The 21,479-nt window shown below is 31.7% G+C and overlaps 2 protein-coding genes across 2 annotated transcripts in view; one reads left to right on the forward strand and one right to left on the reverse strand.

The window, feature by feature from the left end:
* LOC140448105 (uncharacterized) overlaps nt 1-21,479 on the reverse strand; it is a 652,893-nt gene that overhangs the window by 585,845 nt on the left and 45,569 nt on the right. The gene's annotated exons all lie outside the window — the stretch shown is intronic.
* Nucleotides 4,828-21,235, forward strand: LOC140448615 (glucose dehydrogenase [FAD, quinone]-like). Its single transcript, XM_072541712.1, has 3 exons — nt 4,828-5,038; nt 14,758-14,973; nt 19,678-21,235. Exons 1-3 carry the CDS (start codon nt 4,858-4,860, stop codon nt 21,129-21,131), a joined length of 1,851 nt encoding a protein of 616 aa, XP_072397813.1. The 5' UTR covers nt 4,828-4,857; the 3' UTR covers nt 21,132-21,235.

Consider the following 21,479-nt stretch of genomic DNA (forward strand, 5'->3'; position numbering starts at 1 on the left):
ATAAAACAGACACGGGGCAATTAAGCAACATATATTGCAATATATTAAACAAAACTACACTCACCTTAATGATTAAGCATACTAACTAGCCTTAATGATTAATTAAAGAAATACTATTCCTCTAATGTTTTCTTACATTGTTATTTTTTGCATTTTGAAATAATTTTTACTTGTTCCATCTTATTCATTGTTAACGAACGTGCTCAAAGATATTTTAAATTTTAACATGCATTTTATTAAATGTACAGTTTCATCAGTAATAATGTTATTCTAATATTCAATTTTATTTATGTGTATAATCTTTTAATTTCTGTAAGTATTGTAAATCTAAGTGTACGTCAGTGTTTTGAAATGTTTGTTTTTTACAGTTACTCCCGATGAAGCTATCAAATAAATGGCGAAATATTGAGCTTTAGAAAAAACAAAGATTTTTATTTAATATAGACGACATACCCGATATTTCCAACATATTTATAAATATATATATATATATATATATATATATATATATATATATATATATATAATACCCGGATACTTTGCATATTGTCCAAATTGGCTGGATAAAAGTCAAAGAAGATTGATAACTTCTTGATTTTTCCAAGTATTGTAGATATATCTCATGATAAATAGATAATTCATTACATTTTAAACTTTGGTATAAATAATAACACTACTAACGTTTAGATTTTATTTGCGTTCTTTTTCGTATTAAGAATCTACTACAGAATTATTGTCCAAATGTATAAAACTAAGTATTGTGAACTTAATATAACTAACAACGATAAAAATCATATTAATTTTTACTTTAAATTAGAAACAGTTATTTATTTGAACATGATTATATAATATTAACGGGATAAATCCAGAATACAACGAAATATTCACAAATTAATAAATATGCAGCTTTATCCACTATGATATCCGTAAAGTCAAAAAATAAAAATGATAAAATCTTACCCAATGGACTATTCTGTACAAAACACTTACCTAAAACAAAAAACATCATTATTATACAATTATCTAACAAAAATTATTAAAATAATTTATGAATTACAATCCTTCACTGGTAGTTGTTGGCATGCCAGTCAAATAAAATGGCATTAAAAAGCTACTGGCGAATGGTGAGGAGCAAGTCAGTTTGTCGTTATTTTAAATTACACTTGCACGTGTAAACCTTCACATTTTTGTGATTGAGCAATTTAAAACAATATATAATAAAATGCGTAGTTCAAGAGGTAACAAATGGAGTTTACATTCCATTTTTAGAAATCTCCACTTCTTCAAAAATTATAAAATTGTTCGAACTGTGTAAATAACATACATGTTTGTGGAATGGAAGGAGCAGAAAAAGAAGTCAAGGGACCTTTTGGTTTGAGAGAAAGAAATGAACAACGAGATATGTTGAGTACAATTCTGTAAGTAAGAATAGCTGGTAATTTAAAATACATATCATTGTCTACCACAGAGATAATTAGAAACTAAATAGATTATGTCCTAATACGTAAAAATTTTTAATATAAAAGAGCATTAAAATAGCTGCTTACCCTGAAGCAGATAGTCAGGCCAGATTCTGACTATACCCCACTATTTAGTAACTAATTTCAAAAAATGATTTCTATGCATACAAAACACTTCTTCTTCCTTCTTGTATGTAGGCTTTAAAGCCCGTTTCTTCTTCAACATTAGCCTCCTACATTGTTTAAATTGTCGTACCATCTTTTTATTGGTCCGCAAATACTTCTTCGTCCATTTGGTGACCTATCTAGTGCTATTCGTACTATCCTATCCTCTGCCATTATACTAATGTGTTCGTTCCACTCCTGTTTCCGTTTTTTCACCCATCCATTTATGTCATCTATATTGCATGCTCTTCTTATATTTTCGCTTCTCTCCCAATCCAACAGACTTTTCCCTGATATTCGTCGGAGTATTTTTATCTCTGTTGTTTCTAGTAGTCGTCTCGTTTTAGATGTGTCAGGTCTTGTCTCCGTGGTGTATGTTAATATAGGTCTAATTGCTGCTTTATAGATTCTTGTTTTTGTGTCTTGTCTTAGGTTTTTGTTCTTCCAGATTATGTTATTAAGAGATCCTGCCGCTTTACTTGCTTTTAAGCTTTGCTGTCGTACTTCTTCTTCAACATCTCCGTAACTAGTTATATATATTCCAAGATATCTAAACCTTGCTTCCTGCTTTATTATCTTCCCATCAATTTCGATTTTACATCGTAGTGGGTATTTAGATATTGTCATACATTTGGTTTTTTCTGCTGATATCATATTGTATTTTTTGGCTGTTGTATTGAAGATGTGTGTTAATCTTTGGAGTTCGTCTTATGTCCCGGCGATTAATGCGGCGTCGTCTGCATAACATAATATTTGAATTTATTTGTTCCCCATTATGTAGCCATGACCTTCACGTACTGCTTATATTATTTCGTTCATTATTATATTAAAGGAAAGTGAGCTTAACGAGTCACCTTGCCTGACTGCGCTTTGTACTGGTATATACTGTGTTAGTTTTCCATTTACCTTTGCCTGTATTCGGTTATGGAAGTAGACGTTTTCGATGGTTTGTATAATATTGATTGGTATGTTTCTTTTATACAGTAGGTGTAAGACGTCTTCGACTTGGATGCACTCGAAAGCCTTTGTCAGGTCTATAAAACATAGATATGCTAGTTTATTGTACCCGATGACCTTTTCTGTGATTTGTCTTAGTACAAATACGGCATCTACGCAGGATCTTCCGGATCTGAATCCTTGTTGTTCATCTGCCTTCAAAACACGTTAAATATAGTATTGGAGCTTGAAAAAAAAAACAAATGGAGAGGAATTTTAAAAGGAACTAGAAAATTAATACACAATATCAGCAGAAAATGAAAAAGAAAGTGTAAAAGAACAATGGGAAAAAATCAAAAATACTATAGGTACATAGGTTTCTTAATATTGTTCTGAAGATATTTTCTTGTGGCATGTTAAAGTAATTACTATAAGTAATTACTATTTAAATGGGAATAAGCCACAATTAAAGGTTAAAGTACGTTTATTGACGTTTCAATTTTTACTTCTCTACTTTTGTTCTCAAAATACAAACATTAGTGATTTAATTACACTATTATTACACTTACAGTTTTCTTCAAGTTATATGATAGCAGTTTGATTCCAGTATAAATGTTTAATGACACGAATATCCTTGTTATCTATTCCGATATTTTTCAGTATTTGCATTAATTTTACATGATATATAGGATGTTAAGCGCAAAAAGTGCCTCCCTGGTTCCCATAGCATTTCTAAAACCAAATTGGGTATCTTCGAGATTTTCTTCATTACTATCATTTGCGTCTAATTCTGTTGTGAAGTATTCTTAGGGAAATTTTAAGAATCTGGCTCATTAGGCTAATTAATCAATATTTTCTCGCATTGTGTTTTTTAGGTATTGCAACAAAGATGGATTTAAGCCAATCTGTGGGAGTCACTCCGGTGTTATATATTGAATTAAAACGTCTTACTACTACTTTTATGTTATCATCCTCTATTATTTTCAGCAACTCAGTTGGTGTATCATCTGGACCATTTATAGCGTGTTCTACCTAGCATTTCATTATTTCTGAGCCGTCAGTACAGTTTTGGTAGAATTCGGCAATAATATTCCTGTCATCTTTAAATACTGATATATACAACTGCCATTATTTTCTTATTTCGTGTTCATTTACAATAATTTTGTTATTATTGTCAACGAGTAGAGAGGCAACTCGTTTTTTAAATAGGTTACTCATTTCTTTTAGTTTTTTTGTGCATATTAAATAAGTCGTGTTTAGATACTAGATCCTCCATTTCGTCGCACCTTTCTCTCATCCATTTTTCTTTAGCTAATTTGATCTCTTTTTTTATTCTTCTCTGCAGGTGTCTATATTCTGTTTCATTAGATTTTATCAGTCGTCGTTGTTCCATTAATTTTCAGATGTCGTCTGTCATCCATTTATTTTTTTTGATTAAGTTTTTTCTATAATCATTGTTTGTGGAGATTTCATTAACTTGGTTTTTAAATTCACTCCATAGTTCTTCTGTATCTTCTAGTTGTTCTCCGATGTTTTTTATTCTATTATTAAATTCTTTTTTAATGTTATGTTTTATGTTTAAATCGTCAAAGTTAAGTACATTGGTTTTTGGTTTTTGTCGCTGAATTCGTTTTAACTTTAGTTTAATATCTGCTACAAGTGGTTGATGATGAGATCCAATATCTGCCCCAGGTAATGTAGTGATTTTTTTGACGGCATTTCGGAAACGCTCATATACAAGTATATAGTATATTTGATTTCTTGAGGGCTCAGAGTTATTGCCATCATCAAATGGGGCTTTCCAAGTGTATAGTCGTCGCTTGGGTAGTTTATCGCAGGAGTTTTCAATGATCATATCGTTTTCTTTACAAAATTCATACAATCTGTCCTCGATCGTTAGGTTGTCCTAGACCATAAGGACCTACAGTCTGACCCCGTCGACCTTTCCCAATTTTTGCATTGAAGTCGCCGATAATATATCAAATTTCGTGTTTATATATATATATATATATATATATATATATATATATATATATATTATTATATATATATATATATATATATATATTATTATATATATATATATATATATATATATATATATATATAAAGTACTACTACGTAGTATGTTGTACTTCACCTAAAATATTCAAGTCTTTTTTAAAATCTATATACATATATCATACAAGTCACGGTTATTTAGGTTTAATTTATGAAAATTTTAAACAAATTAGGATAAAGTTTTAACCGACGTAAATATTTTGAGACTATGTGGTTGACAGTAAAAAAGTGAAAAATGAAAATACTGGTAATACTATTTTCTACTCTGTTATATAACAGTATTAGGGCGGCAAAAGTAAAGCCCAAAACAGATCCATTGTATGATTATGTGACACAAACACTCAAGAATATTCAAACTTACAAGTTACCGACAAACAATGAGAAATTATTTAAAGTTAGAAATCAAATAGTTTTAGGTAAGTACATAAAATTAAAATCAGTCGTAAATACTGTAGTCTCAATTTTTAAGCTTTCTTGTGTTCATAATTTATTCTCTTTCTCGGTTTTTTTTAATTATTATGTCTTCTGCTTGACTTTTTAAATATAAGGTTTTTTATTTGCCGGAGAACAGTCAGTATCTAATCCATTTTGTGTAATTTGTAATGAAATCCTGGTCAACAACAGTTTAAAATCATCGCACCTGTATCGATACCTTGGGGCTATATATCCGGATTAAAAGGATTAACCTCTTGAATATTTTAAAAGAAATTTAGAAGATAATAAAAAGTGTACTATTTCTGCTTTCCAGTTGGATTTTAATGAAGATGTGAAGTGAAATGGCGCTCGAAGCATCATTATCATTTCGAGTTATTTACAGAATCCCAAGATCTTGACAAGCTCATAAACTGTCAAAAAATTTGATCGGATCTTGTGCTAAAGACATCACAATCTTTATACTTGGAGAAATAGCAGCAAAACTGGTTGACCTTGTGCCCTTATCAACAACACTATGTCACGGAAAATTAACGTTGAATTATTTTGCAATTTAGCTTGGTGAGTCGACCGATGTAACAAACTTTACATGTATGTAAGGTATATTTTTAGGAAAATAATATAATATATTGTTTATTGCTCGAATATATACATGCTGTTTTGACTTGAAGAACCATTTTGGGTTTGGTTTTATAGTCTCTGGTGCAACTTCGCTATTTCCACTACTTTTTTCCATTCTCCTCTCTTCTCTTTGATTGTCCTTTCGATATTTCTAATTTCCATACTCCTTAAGTCTTCTTCAACTTGTTGTCTCCATGTCAGTTTAGGTCTGCCTCTGGTTCTTTTACCTGGTATCATTTCCGTTATAACTCTAAACGGATTGCTCTCCTCCTTTCTCATTATGTGTCCATACTATTCAATTATTTGTGCTTTTATTCCTTTAAATATATTTTCTTGGCCCATCCATTCTTGTATTTCGTGATTCATACATTGTCTTGAATTCTCTTCGTTCTCCCTCTTTGGACCCAGTATTTTTCTGATAATCTTCCTCTCAAAAACTTTCAACTACTCTTCTTCTCTTGCTGTTAATGTAAATGTTTCTGCAGCATATACTACTATTGGTTTTATGGACATTTTAAAGGTTTTCATTATTATGTTTTGGCTTATCTTCTTTGCTCTAAACATTTATTATTTGTATAAAACGCTGCATTTCCCGCTTGAATTCTTCTTTTCATATCTAAACTATTACTTCTTTTGTTTACTAGTACTCCCAAATATTTCAATGTTTCAACCTCTTCAAAAATGTGTGCATCTACTGTTAATTCTGTCATTTGTGTCATCTTTTTCTTGCTTACGTTCATGTATTTTTTTATTTTTATTTATTTCCAGTTCTCTAAGTTTCGCTTCGTTTTCTATTTCCTAAAAGATTTTCTTTGATGCCTTTTTATCTGTTGCTATTATGGTTATACCGTCCGCATATCCTACTATTTGTACTGTATTCTTATTTATAGTTCCCGCGTTTGACAGCTTTTTTATTATCTTGAAAGCGCGTCTACTTTTCTTGCTCAATTTTTTCATTTTTATTATTTCTGTTCTTCCCGTGTCCATTATTGCTTGGGAATCTCGCATTGTCATTTCTACAATGCTTATAATTTTATCTGGTATATTACTCTCTTGTAAGTCTTGGATCATTTTTCTTCTGTTTAGTTTGTCAAACGCCTGTTTTTTGAAGTCTAGGAAAAGTATATATGTTTCTCCGTCGTAATTGCTCGGTAGTTTTTGCATATTCTATGGTATCCTTGTTTTGGGATTGTCATTATAATTCCCTTCTTCCGTTCTTTAAGCATTATTTCTTTGCTCTATATATTCTGTATTAGTTCATAAATCTGTCTGTATAGTGCCTTCCGTTTTATCGTTTTTAAGTTTTCATATTTTCTCTTTCACTTCTGTATGGATAAATTCTTCTTCTTTTCATCTTGTTCCGTATTCGTTATTATTTCTCTTTCTTCTTCCCTATCTGTTTCTTGATATATTTCATCGAAATACTTCTACCATTATTCTGCTTCTATAGCTATATTAGCTGTCCATTTTCGGTTACTGAAAACCGTTTTGAGTTGTGTCTTTTATTTTCTGTTTCTATCTCGTTCATAATTTCTTCTACTTTTTAATTTTTTGTTCGATTTAAATAATTACTTTGTCTTTTGCCTTTGATCTTTGTATTTTTCTAATTAATCTTCTTTGCTTGTACTTACACCTACACCATTTCAATATTGTTTTATGTATTTGCACTCATCGTTAAACTAATTATTTCTTCTTTTATTTTGTATTTTGCCAACCACTTTCTCTGCTGCATTGTTTATTCCTTGCTTGATTTTTTCCACTCTTTCTCCATTTGTTGTTCTTTGAATTGTATCTCTGTATTTACTTCTTGTACAAATCTTCTTTCTACTTCTTTCTCCTTCAATTTATCTGCGTCCTATTTTCTCTGTTCTTAACCAACAACCAAGATCTGCAAATAATTAGAAATCTTTACTGGAATCAGACAGCAAATCTCATAGTTGTAGGTGAACATACTGACTATGTGCCAATCATGCGTGGACTGAGGCAAGGCTGTATTTTGTCTCCACTAATCTTCAATCTGTACTCTGAAAGAATATTTATCGAAGCTATGCACGAAACTGAAAAAGGTATTCTACTAAATGGTTACCGTCTAAACAACATCAGATACGCAGATGACACCATCTGCGGACAACTAAGAAGACTTTCAAGTTCTTATAAACATGATCACGTATTACACTCAGTAATATGGACTCAATACAAACGTTAAGAAGACTAAGTTTCTGATAATAAGTATGAAAAAGAATAACAGAAGGTCAACTCTATGTCAACCAATCCCCTGTAGAAAGAATGACGCACTATAACTACCTCGGCACCATAATAAATGAAAAATGGACCAACAACCAGGAGATTAGAGCACCCATCGGAAAAGCTAGATCCACCTTTAATCGGATGGGGGTCTTCTTCAAGAGTCACAACCTCTTTCTTGATACAAAAGTAAGAATGCTGCGATGCTACTTCTTTTCCGTCCTTTTTTATGGTGTTGAATCTTGGACCTTGAACGAAGATATGTACAGAAAACTGAAAGCATTTGAGATGTGGCTATATCGGAGAATACTTAAGATCCCGTGGATTGATCAAATCACAAATGAGGAGGTCCTCAGAGAATGAATAAGAACCGAGAGGTACTGACCACCATCAAATCTCGAAAGTTACAATTCTTCGGAAATATTATGAATGGCCAAATGAATCCAGATATGCTCTCCTTCAAGCCATCCTGCAAGGAAAAATATTTGACAACCGAGGTCCAGGAAGACGAAGAACATCTTAGTTAAAGAACCTCAGAATCTGGTTCAATACAACATCTGTGCAGCTTTTCCGCGCTGCTACAATTAAGATAAAGGTTGACATGACATGCCAACATTCTTAACGGATAGGCACATCAAGAAGAAGAATTTTTTCTGTGCTTTTTACCGATCATTCTTCGTTGTTTTTATTTTACATTTTGTAATCACTAGCATATGGTTTCGATTTGATGTTGGCCCCCCTGTAAGATCTAACGTTATTTATCGATTGTTTGTGTGTCTTTTTAATTAGTACATGGTCTATTTGATTTCTCTCCAGACTTTCTGGTCTCATCTATGTTATTTTGTGTATGTCTTTGTGTTTATATATTGTGCTACTTATGTCCATGTTTAATGCTGCTGCTAAATTACAAGAGTCTTTCTCCAATATTGTTTGTTGTGTCATGTATTGAGTTTGCACTTGCAACCTCTCTGAAGCAATTTTTTTTGCATATTTGGGCGTTGAAATCTCCTATAAGGATTAATATATTTTTCTCCTGAGATTTTCTCGGCGTTTTCTTCTAGTGTTCCATAGAACTGCTGATTTGTTAAGTCAGCACTGTATTCTGTGGGTGCTATGGACAACTTGTTCGATTTGCTGTTTTCTATCACCATAAAAGCCGTTCCTCCATATCCCTGTTTTTCTTCGCCTGCATACCATACTGTATAATTTTCCTTTTCGATTTTTCCATGTCCCCTCCATTTCGATTGCCTGAATTTCTGCAATATCTATCTTGTATTGTCTTAACTGTGTCTCTATTTCTTCCATTTTTCCCGTTTCCTGCAGCGTCATCACGTTCCATGTTCCAATGTTTTTTGTCATTTAAATAGTTAATGCTCTTTTTCTTTTATGTATTTTTCTTATTATTCTGAATATACCTTGACTTATTTTCCTCTTGGTTTGCATTGCCTGTTTTCTTTTTATCCATTCATTCTAGCACTTTGTCATCTATTTTTAATTTCTGGTATCTGATTTTTACTTTTGCTCCTTTTCTTTTTTCTTGTTTTGCTATGTCTACGATTTCTTTTTGTATCCTTGGTGTCATGGACGTTAGTGCTGCATTTATATATATACATATATATATATATATATATATATATATATATATATATATATATATATATATATTTCTCTACCGTCTCTTGTATATCTGAGTTTACATTTTTTTGCAGAAAGCACTAACTTGGTGTGTCACTAATTATTGTGAGAACATCGTAATAGTATCAGATTCTCAGGCAGTATTACAAGCTATTCGTAGCCACCCATTGGATAGTTTTCAAAACTCCATTATACTTGATATCAAAAAATTATTACATGATCTAAAATTCACAAAAAAAAACAGTTACTTTACTCTGGGTTAAAGGACATAATGGAGTAATTGGAAACGAATTAGTGGATGGTATGGCAAAAAATACATCTGAGATATCAGAAATTACAAATTTTTACTACTTTAAAGATCTTTTTTCTATTATCAGGAGTATTGGCAGGGAAAGATGGATGTCAAAATATAAAGAGGTTCAGAAGACTTCAAGAAACCATTACTTTTCTATTCATCCATGCTTACCAAAAAATATTCCCCATTTTAATTTTAACTATAATAAAGTACATTCTTCGTTAATAACCCGGTTAAAACTTAACCATGGCCTCTTTCCAGAGCATCTGCATAGGATTGGAATCTATGAAACCCCTTTCTGTCCTTGTGATGGTAAATCTGTCGGAGATTTGAACCACTTATTTTTCGATTGTCCTAATCATAGGGAACAGACTCGAAGCCTATATCTAGATTTAATTGATCTCAATATTACCCTACCAGTTAACATCAGCAATCTGTTATCTTATTCTGACAAATCTATATATAATATTCTAATCAAGTTTATAAACGATTCTAAAATAAAAATTTAAACATCCTTATAACAATTTTCTGTGGCAAAAAGATTTTTTGTCTAATGCCATCTCTCTCTCTCACACACACACACACACATTTTTTTGCAGTATTTTCTTTTGGTCTTCCTAGCTCTTTATTTTTACTATACATTTCTTGTATCATTTCTTAAATGCACTTTTAATTTCAAATTTCAGTTTAAGCTCTTTTTTCATCATTTTTTGTATGTCTTCTCTTAGTCTCTCTTCATCTTCTAGGTCTACCTCATATCCTGATATGATTAATTTATTGAGTATTTTATCTGGCTCAGCAATATCTTAATCTCTTCCATGTCCGTTAATAGTGTACTTACTTTTATGTTGCTTTTCTTTGTCCTCTTTAATTGAGCTGTCGTGTTCCAGTATGTGTATTTTTCCTCCCTTTCTATTTTCTTCGTTGTTTATCTATTTCTATTGTTGTTTGCTTTCTACACTAAAAATCTTTTTCTAATAATTCCCCTTCTAATAAATTTGGTCTTATTAAAATAACGCCATGAAAATATGTAGTTTTGTTTCACTTGAAACGCAAGATATACCCAAAAAATACGAAACGAAACCTATGAAAAAAAAAATAATTCTGCTTTTTGTCTAATTAATTTAGCTCTAATAGCTCTGAGAGCGTGATCTCACCCATAACAAGATCCTGTTGCAATGCGAAAGGCAGTCACTCCCAATTAACTATGTGTCTAATATGTAGAAAATGTAACTTAATGTGCACAAAATGCACAATACCGTTGTGTCTTAAACAAAATTTTTTTTGTCATTAAAGTTTTCCTCGCAGCTAGATTTTTTTCAATATCTTTACGTGAAAATAGACTTAAAAGTCTTATCTAAAAATTTATTTTTGACCAAAAAAAAAATTCATGTGGTAAAGAGTTTATATCAAGCATATTTAACGTTTGTACTAAGATCACTGTTTTTTTTTGACAAGCCTGATTATTGACTAGAAACCTTTTGTTTTTACTTAACTATGGCTTACTTACAAAGGGTATGGCTCTTAATTAAAAGGGAGTTAGAAAGCATCTTCTCAGTGTCGAAATTGATGACTAAGGAGCATTTAAACAACTGGAAATGAAAGGAAGAGGAGAAAGTCATGTTAACAAACTAATAAAGAACAGAGATTTCAAACGAACATATGCGACAAAGCAGTTGACTCTCTACAAACCTTAATAATTGGCTACATATCTGTAAACAATAACTATACATACCTACAGCCCAACATTTAACTCAAGTGTGAACCACGATTGATGTCCGGAAATTCGTAGACTGTAATTATTGTTTTCGCAGTTTATCATAGCTATATAACTTTCTTTTTGTATACCTATAGCATTATTACTTATAGATGATAATTACCTAATTATTGTTTAATATTTATTCAAAATGGAAGACAAAACTCATTGAATAAATACCTTTTTAAATAAGACAATATACATTTTAACATTTTTTAGTAATCTAAGGTTCATTTATAAATACATTAGAGAAAGCATATTTCCTGTTTTGTATGTGATTATGCATGTATGTGATAAGATTGTATCAGTTTATTTGTTTGTATGAAAAAGTTATACAATAGTGGACTTTCATTACATATTTATTTTATGGAATTTATTACCATAGAGCTCTTTGATCGATATACTACATCAGAAATATCTCATAATTAGATACTGCTGATGACAAGTTGATGTAAATCACCATATAGGTAAATAAATAAATAAATATCTATATATATATATATATATATATATATATATATATATATATATATATATATATATATATATATATATATAAGAAAAAAGAAGTACTTGTGACTCGTTTGGAACAAATATATAACTGTTTTGGATGGGTTGGAGTCAATAATAGGGCTATTGGTTAACTATTTTTTTATTCTCGAGCTTTCAATTGTGTTTACAATTATTATCAAGAGCTAAAAAAGACAAAATACTTACAAGGTTGAACTAAAAAGAAAAAACAATTTTTTTGTTAACTTACCAAATAAAAATTAGTTTGGTAAGTAAAAATCACTGCTTACATGTTCAAAATATTTAATACAAAAATGTTTTGATCTAATAAATGTTTCTCCGAAAATTTTTATAATTTTGAAAACATTTTTTTAATATAAAAATAATTGAATTTATAAATAAGTTCAAATAGCAACCAATTACAAATAGCCTCAATGTCATAAATGCCAACATAAAATTTTTATTTTTGACAATTATATTGCCAAAAGTAAAACTTCGTTTAAACATTCTTTTTTGTTTAGTAACAAAAAGAAGAAGATTTATTCACCCTTGACAGATGTCTGAAAGAATGTGATAGATATATGGAGAATTAAATATGACATTTTACAAGTTTTATATATAAATCATAAAGAAAGAATATAATTATAAATTTTATTTAAATTTTGAATTTCAGATCTTTTGTTTAAACTCTTATCATTTTTGCTAATACAAACTATTTCCAAAAAAGTCCTTTTAAATTTATTACTTTCACTACATAAAATTTTAATGTTATCAAAATCCATAATATGGTCTTTATCGATTACATGTTCTGCCAAAGCACAAGATGGTTTTTTAATTCTGCAATCACTTTTGTGAGAAATAATGCGATTTGAAAGATTTCTTCCGGTCTCACCAACATATTCAGCCTCACACTGAGTACAACTAATGCTGTATACTAAATTCGTTTTTTCAAATTTGTCTATAGGATATTTAGTTTTAGAATATAAAGATGAAATAGTTTTGATGTTCTTTGTTGCTATTTTTATATTGTCAATAACCTTTAGTGTTTGTATTAATTTAGGTGTTAATGATGGTATAAAAGGTAGTGAATGATATTATCATTCTTCCATTTTAATTTTTAGTTCAACCTTGTAAGTATTTTGTCTTTTTTAGCTCTTGATAATAATTGTAAACACAATTGAAAGCTCGAGAATAAAAAAATAGTTAACCAATAGCCCTATTATTGACTCCAACCCATCCAAAACAGTTATATATTTATATATATATATATATATATATATATATATATATATATATATATATATATATATATATATATATATATATATATATATATATAATATTATATGTTACACTTGAACCGCATCTCCGCGATGTTTTTGGAAGCCTTTGAGCATTATCTCTTTGGTTTAGACTGGATTTTTTTCTATTTCACACTTCATCATCATCATCATATAACGGGGGTCCTACGGCGATTACCGCTTCCCGCATTTCAGCCTCCACTTCATCGAACGTATAAAAAATGTGACTCTTGAGCCGGGACATTTGTTAGTCAACTTCGATATGGTTTCACTTTTTATGAATGTTCCTATAGATGAATCATTAGAAATTAAAAGCAGAAAGTATCCAATACTACAGAATACTCTAAATCTTACAAACCACTGCTTAAATAACACATATTAAACAAGTTGAAGGAGCACCGATGGATTGACCACTGTCACCGGTAATAGCAAACCTGTTAATGCAAGAAATAGAACAGCGAGCAATAGAAACAGCCGAACACAAACCCAAACTTTGGCTTAGGTACGCCTAAGCCTAAACCTGAACCACACTACGATGATAGCTAACATTGAAATCAAATGAAAACGCTAAATCAGAGAATCAATAGAAATAGAAAAAAATCCCAACAGTCTAAACTAAAGAGATAATACTCAAAGGCTTCCAAGAACATGGAATAGGTATTAAAGAAAAAAAAGTTAAAAATACGTCAGACTACAAGACCGACCAGTAGGATCCCGCCTACCTCCACACGGACAGGACAAACCAAAAATCACAATGATTTTTATGAACCAAAATTATTCAACGCGGAGTCAAACTCGGAAAACTACAGAATATATATATATTATATATATATATATATATATATATATATATATATATATTTATATATATATATTCTATCTTCTATCTTCTATCTTCTATCTTCTATCTTCTATCTGTTCTCTATATTTTTGATATACGCTTCTACCAATACTCTCTAGTTTTCTCTATGCTGAGCTAGATGGTACCAATTTAGAAGCGCTATTCATTTCAGGTCGTTTTACTATTTTTGTTGCGATCTTTCTACGCTTTTTCTTTCTCTACATGTTGTACATCTGGTCACATTTCATTATAGCGTTCTTAACTTTTAGCCACATGTCTGACCCAGTTTCAACTTAAGGAACATCCTAGAAAGAAAAGATTCGAAGGACCATGTTCCATTCTGATGATTGACAGCAAAATAATGCACTAGAGAAATGTTAAATCTTAGAATACTTTGATACCTAATGACAAGTCTGAGTCCTATAGAATTTAGCATCATACTACACCTTTTAAAATGAAAAATAATATTTTTAAATTAAATTTTTTTTTATCTTTTGCAGATTATGGTAAATACGATTTTGTAATCGTTGGTGCTGGAGCAGCTGGTTCGGTGTTGGCAAATAGATTATCTGAAATTGAATCATGGAGTGTGCTGCTACTGGAAGCTGGAAGCGTACCAAATTTCTTTAGTGATATTCCCATATTGAACGGCTATCTACAAAATTCGGATATGAATTGGGGATATTATACTGCTCCGCAAAAATACGCATGTCAGGGTAATTTTCACATTTTTATGTTTCTACATTAATATATATATATATATATATATATATATATATATATATATATATATATATATATATATATATATATATATATATATATATTGTTTCTTTTATTTTCTTAAAACTCTTTATATTTAATCTGAAATATAGGAGTTGACTTGTTTTTTTTTTTGATAGGCGAGTTTTACTTTTATGTTTGCTAAAATATTTATTAGTAAGGTTATAACCTGTATATACTATTTGTATATTATGTTTAGCAAATAAATATTTAAATCGTTCAGAAAGACATTTTATGTATGGCAAGGTTAAATACGCACATGGAATAGGTTTACTATTTACTGAATTGTTAGTTTTATTGTAATAACTATGAATTCTAGATTTCACCAACCATGTATGTGGTAAGTTTTTATTAAAAATTGTTTTGTAAATACTATGGCAAAATCCATTGATATGGTATGCGTATGATATAAAGGCATGAGGTACCTGCCGAAACGTCAACCAAAATAAAGAATTTTTAACAATAATTAATGTTTTATGAACTTATTCCCAGGTAGCGGGTAGATACTCTTTTACGTTTCCGGTAGAAGATAGATCTATTTTAGGGTGCGACCCTATTTACGTGAGCCATAATTATCTCCCAATCCCCTGGTACCTAGGAGAAATTATGTTCTGTACCCATTCTCCCATCTAATTAACCAAAGTTTCCCTTTCCATATCCTACTCTGATGTCGGGCAGCAGCATCACCAGTACCAAGATAGAGCGTTAGGGAAATGATCCTGGATTGGTCTTTTATTGTATACTTTTTTTTTAATAACGGATTGATTACGGCTGTCGCCGCTTCTCCTTCCACAATTTCTATCTTTTTCTGTCATATGCAGTTGCCTCTTCTAAGTCGCTTGCCGCCATTGCTTTATCAATATCGTTGCGCCAACTTCTTCGTAGTCGTCCTCTCTTTCTTCTTTCAGGAGGGATCCATTCCGGTACTCTTCTAGGCCATCTGTACTCTGACATTCTTTTAACATGTCCGAAACAGATTAATTGTTTTCTTTCTATGTCATCATTGATATTTCGCTCCATTTTCATTTTGTTTCTTATTTGTTCATTTCTAACTCTCTCCAGTTTCGATCTACCGCAGCTTCGTCTCAGATAATCCATTTTTGTCGTCATAAGTTTGTTCCTATTAGTTTTGATGACGTCCCATACTTCCGAACCGTAAAGTGTAATATTTTGGACTATACTACCGTAAATGTGTTTTTTGGTTTCTTGTCAAATTGTTTTTTGCCAGAGAAGAGAGTTTAAGGCACGGGTTGCTGCACTGCCCTTGTTTATTCTTTCCCTGATTTCATCTGCGCTATTTCACTTCTTGTTGAAAATGACCCCCAAATATTTGCAGGATTACACTCCTTTGATTTTGTCGTCTTCCAAGACTAGGTCACATATTTCATCTGTTCCCACTGAGAGATATTCACATTTTGTCATATTCATGTTTGTACCTGCCACCTCATATTCTTCTTGCAGTTTTCTTACCATATAGCTAAGATCGTAGCTGTCTTCGGCAATTACTACCTGGTCATCCCCAAAGAAAAGTGTATATAGCGTGTTTTCTTTACCGTTATTCCCATGTTTCTACATTTTTTTACTAATTTCAGTAAGGATCTCTCCAAATAGATTTTAAATAATGTGGGTGACAGACAGCAGCCTTGTCTTAGTCCCTTTGTTGTTTGAAAAGAAGAGGTGAATTCTCATCCCATTTTATAGTATTTTTGAGTGGCTTTAATAAGAATTGGGTTTATTTTCAAGTTACCTATTTTTATCAATAGTTGGAAAATCGGTGAAAATATTATCAATAGGGGAGCGTCCGGCCTTAAATCCTGCTGGTTCTTCGGGTTGTTTTTCTTTAATATAATTTTCTATCAGGTTTCGTAGTACCTACTTTTGAGTATAGTCGGCCTATAGTAGCAATCACTGCGATCCCTCTATAGTTTTTAGGGTCCGTCTTTGTGTCTTTCTTGTGTATTGGAGACATATACGATTGTCTCCATTCTTCTGGAACTTCTTTTCCGTTTAAGCACCTTTCGAATAATTTTCGGATCACTTCAAACAGTTTTGATGATCCATACCTAATCAACTCTGGATGGATTCCGCCTGGACGTAGAGATTTTCTTAATTTCATTCCCTTAATTGCGTTTTTCACTTGTTCTATTATTGGATACTACTAGTTTTAAATTAACCAAACGATTACCGATATAAGTAATCTCCACTTGTTGGTCCACAGCTACAGGTGGAAGAATTGGCACGTGGTAGGGAACTGCATTGCCTTGGCGCTGAAAAATTGACTCCGATGGTGGAAGAGCTAAATTAGAGTACGATATTGAGATGTGGAAAGCCATTGCATAACTACCACATTTAAGATTCGCATGGATATCCTTAGTAACCAATCATCATGTACTCACTAATCGATAATTTACTTAATGATCATGGAGCTCGGAATCCAAGATTTGGCAGAGGAGTACAATCAGATTTAGACGACAGAGCTTCTCAGGTCGTCATTACGGTAGATTCCTGTCAAACAAATAAGAATAACTCTATAGCCTTGAAAATTGGAACATGGACCGTAAGAAGTTTATACCAATCAATTAACATACTGGGGCTTAGTGATGTACAATGGCCTGAATCAAGAAAATATAACACCAGAAATGGAACAATGTATTATTCCAGCAAAAACAACTACAATTACAGGCAGGGAGCTGGCATTAAAGTTGATAATAATTCTCAAAAAGCTGTTTGTAACTTTGTTCCTTACTCTGATCAAAAATTAATGCTGTCTCTCAACTCTCATTTAAAACGTAAAGTAAACGTAATCCAAGTATATGCACCCACTGCAGACAAGGATGAAGACACCATAGAGACCTTATATGAACAATTTGGCAATATCTTAAATCTGACTAAAAGACCTGATAGAAATATTATATTGGGAGATTTAAAAGCTAAAGTGGGCCAAGGAGAAGTAGAGAATTGTGTGGGGCGAGATAGACTCGGGGAGAGGAATGAACGTGGCGATCGCCTAGTTGATTTATGGATTAATGAGGAACTCATAATTGCAAATACCTTGTTCAAACTTCCTAACGTAGATTATACTCATGAAGGTCACTAGCTCACAACAACATCAAGATAGTCAGAAATCAAATAGATTATATTACCGTCAACAGAAGATATAGAAATTCTATAATATCATCCAAAACTTATCCAGGAGCGGATATATTTTCCGATCACAATCCGGTTGTTTTGTCAATAAGAGTACGACTAAAGAATGTAAAGCACCCTAGCTCCAAGAAAATCATGGATACAAGGCGGCTCCAACAAGACAACACATATTCGATAACGATTGTGATGATAACTATTGACCAAAAATGGAAAAAAATTCAACAAGCCCTAGTGGCATTTGGAAAAGAAACCCTTAAACCACGTAAGGAAAACAAAACCTTGGATGACAGCAGAAATTCTTAATGAGAGAAATAACATAGGGCAAAAGAATAAATATAAAGAAATTCAGAAAAACATCAGAAAGAAAATTCAACAGGTAAAAGAGAGATGGCTCTGCGACAGGTGCAAAGAAATAAAAGATTTGGATAAAAAGTATGACAGCTTTAATTTACACAAAAAAATCAAAGATATAACAGGTTTTATACAAAGCACAAGAATGAATATCCCTAAAAATGATAAAGGAGATGTTATTAATGACATGAAGGAAAGATTGTGTCACTGGGCCAATTACATCCAAAAGCTATTTAATGATAAAAAAGAAGAACTAGCATTAGAATCCACAGAGGATACCGGACCACTAATATTACGGGAAGAAGTCATCTATGCCATCAAAAATACAAAAGAGGACAAAGATACCGGACCAGATGATGTGGCCATCGAATTATTAAAACTCATTGATAAAGATGTTATTGATGTAATGTTCGAATTCTTTCGTACTGCCACAATCCCCAGACAATAGCTGCAATCGACCTTTGTCTGCATCGTCTGTTTTGCTTTGAAAATTATAGAAGGCACTTCTTCTTTAGGTACCATCTCCTCTAAGAAGGTTGGTAATCATCACAGCTATTTTTACTTTTGAGATTCATCTCTGAACAAGTCTACGGAACTGCAATTATACCACTTTCTCAGATAGTAGAATAGAAGGCACAGATTTGGCAATTATCTGAATTTTGGTTTCAGAATTTCGACTGTTGGTTCTAAGATGGCGCCATAGTATCTAGTTATTTTATAGTTTCTTCTTCTGCCGGAAAAATTTTAATTTTAGGTTAAGAGCTTTTAAACAGTTGCTCCAAGGAATCTTGATAGGGCGAAATACTTATAAGCGAATAGTAAAAGGATTATAGTAAAATCAAATCTTAACTGTCTTTTCTGATGTCACTGTGTTCATTTATGTTTCTGATAAATCTAAATTACAATAAATTAAAATTATTTATAGTATGTAAATAAACTACATAAAATGCAGATCAGTTGGTTTAATTTACCTATGTTCTGTCTTAAAAGACCACTCCTCTTTATACACACCCGTTTTCGTGAGGGTAGTCGCTAGTAAAAGATTTTGTTGTATGTTATTTTTGGTTTTCATCGTATATTTATAAATAAAAACCAGATCTTTGCTTTGTCTTATATACTAAACAGTTTGTTTCTTTTAGGTATGAACAACACGCAGTGTTCTTTTCCAACGGGAAAAGTATTAGGAGGCACTACAACAATAAGTTCCGGCATTTATTCCAGAGGTAGTGCTCATGACTACAATTCGTGGTCAGATATGGATATACCAGGATGGTCTTTCGAAGAAGTTCTTCCATATTTCAAAAAATCTGAACACGTCGTTCTAAAATCATACGACAAAGATTTTCACGGAACTACTGGTGAATTATACGTAAACCAAACTGCCCCATATTCTAGTGTAGGAGAAGTGTTTGTTCAAGCAAATTTAGAGAAAGGTTTAAAAAATGTAGACTACAATGGAGAAAAGCAAATCGGTGTATCTGGAATTCAGTTTAACCTTAAAGGCAATATTCAGCAGAATGCTGCACATGCATTTCTCCAAAACATAAAAGCAAGAAAAAATTTAAAAATCGTTTATAATGCTGCAGTTAACAAAGTTTTACTTGATAAGTTTAATGCCACAGGGGTTACCTTCGTGAAGAACGGTACTCTGTATAAAGTTTCAGCCAATAAGGAAGTTATTTTGTCTGCAGGTGCTATAAATACTCCTCAGCTGTTAATGTTATCAGGTATTGGACCCGAACGTGCATTAAAAAAGCTGGGTATTCCAGTAGTTGCTAATCTACCAGCTGTTGGAAAACATTTAAAGGTTCAACCAATGTTTGTTAACTTCTATGTTAGAACAAATCTAAAAGTTCAAGGAAATACTTTAAAACAGAATTTAGACCTGTTTAAGGAAGGAAAAGGTCCTATGACTAATGGAGCTGCATTAGAGCAGCTAGCGTTTATCAACGCAAAAACAATAACACACGGGGAAGCGGATATAGAGTATACAATAGCTCCCCCTCCATTTAGCGTTCCAGCAGATCCTAAGCAATCCTTAAATTTCGTTGACAAAATTGCTAATATTTATAAGAACTATAACACTTTAACAGACGCTAAGGTTACTATGTTATTAACCAAACCAAAGTCTCAAGGTAAAGTTACACTTAGATCTAAGAACATTACAGATTTTCCAATAGTGGATCCAAATTTTTATTCTGATGTACAACGAAATGATCTAAACACAATGTTACGGGGCATTAAATATTTTTTAAGCTTAATCAGTACGAAAGCTTTTAAAAATGTTAAAGCGGAATTGATAAGTACAAATCCGAATTGCGAGCATTTAAAATCAAATGAAAGAGAATACTGGACTTGTGCTTTAAAAGATATGACTACGAGTGGCCACAGTCCATCGTGTACTACCCGTATGGGACCATTTACCATGACTTCAGTTGTCAATAACAACTGTCGTGTACATAATTTTAATAATTTAAGGGTTGTTGATGCGGGAGTTTTTCCTGATATACCTAGAGGACAAATTGGAGCTACAGTTTATATGGTGGCTGAAAAAATATCTGACGATATTAAAAACGAATACGGTAAAAAATAGTTACTTAGAAACGTTATTAGAAAGGGAAGGATAGTTTTAAAATTATTTAATTTAGTAAAATTTGGTATTTTTCCTGTATAATTAAATAAAAATTATAATTTTTAGTATTAGTATTGATTTGTATCTAATCCGATTTCAAAATTTTAAAGAAAATAATGTTTATAACTTCTCGTTTTCACGGTGCATATCCGTTTCGGATAATAACGGTCAATGTGATTATCCCTAATTTGTTGATAGATATTTGGGAATACTTCGGTTGTAGATGCTCTGAACCATTTCCTCAGGTATTAAATTGAAGATATTCGTCTTTTTCTTGGCCTTTTTTGTTCATACATCTTACCCCTTTTT

The sequence above is a fragment of the Diabrotica undecimpunctata genome, chromosome 8 (assembly GCF_040954645.1).
Source record: "Diabrotica undecimpunctata isolate CICGRU chromosome 8, icDiaUnde3, whole genome shotgun sequence".
Lineage (NCBI taxonomy): Eukaryota > Metazoa > Arthropoda > Insecta > Coleoptera > Chrysomelidae > Diabrotica > Diabrotica undecimpunctata.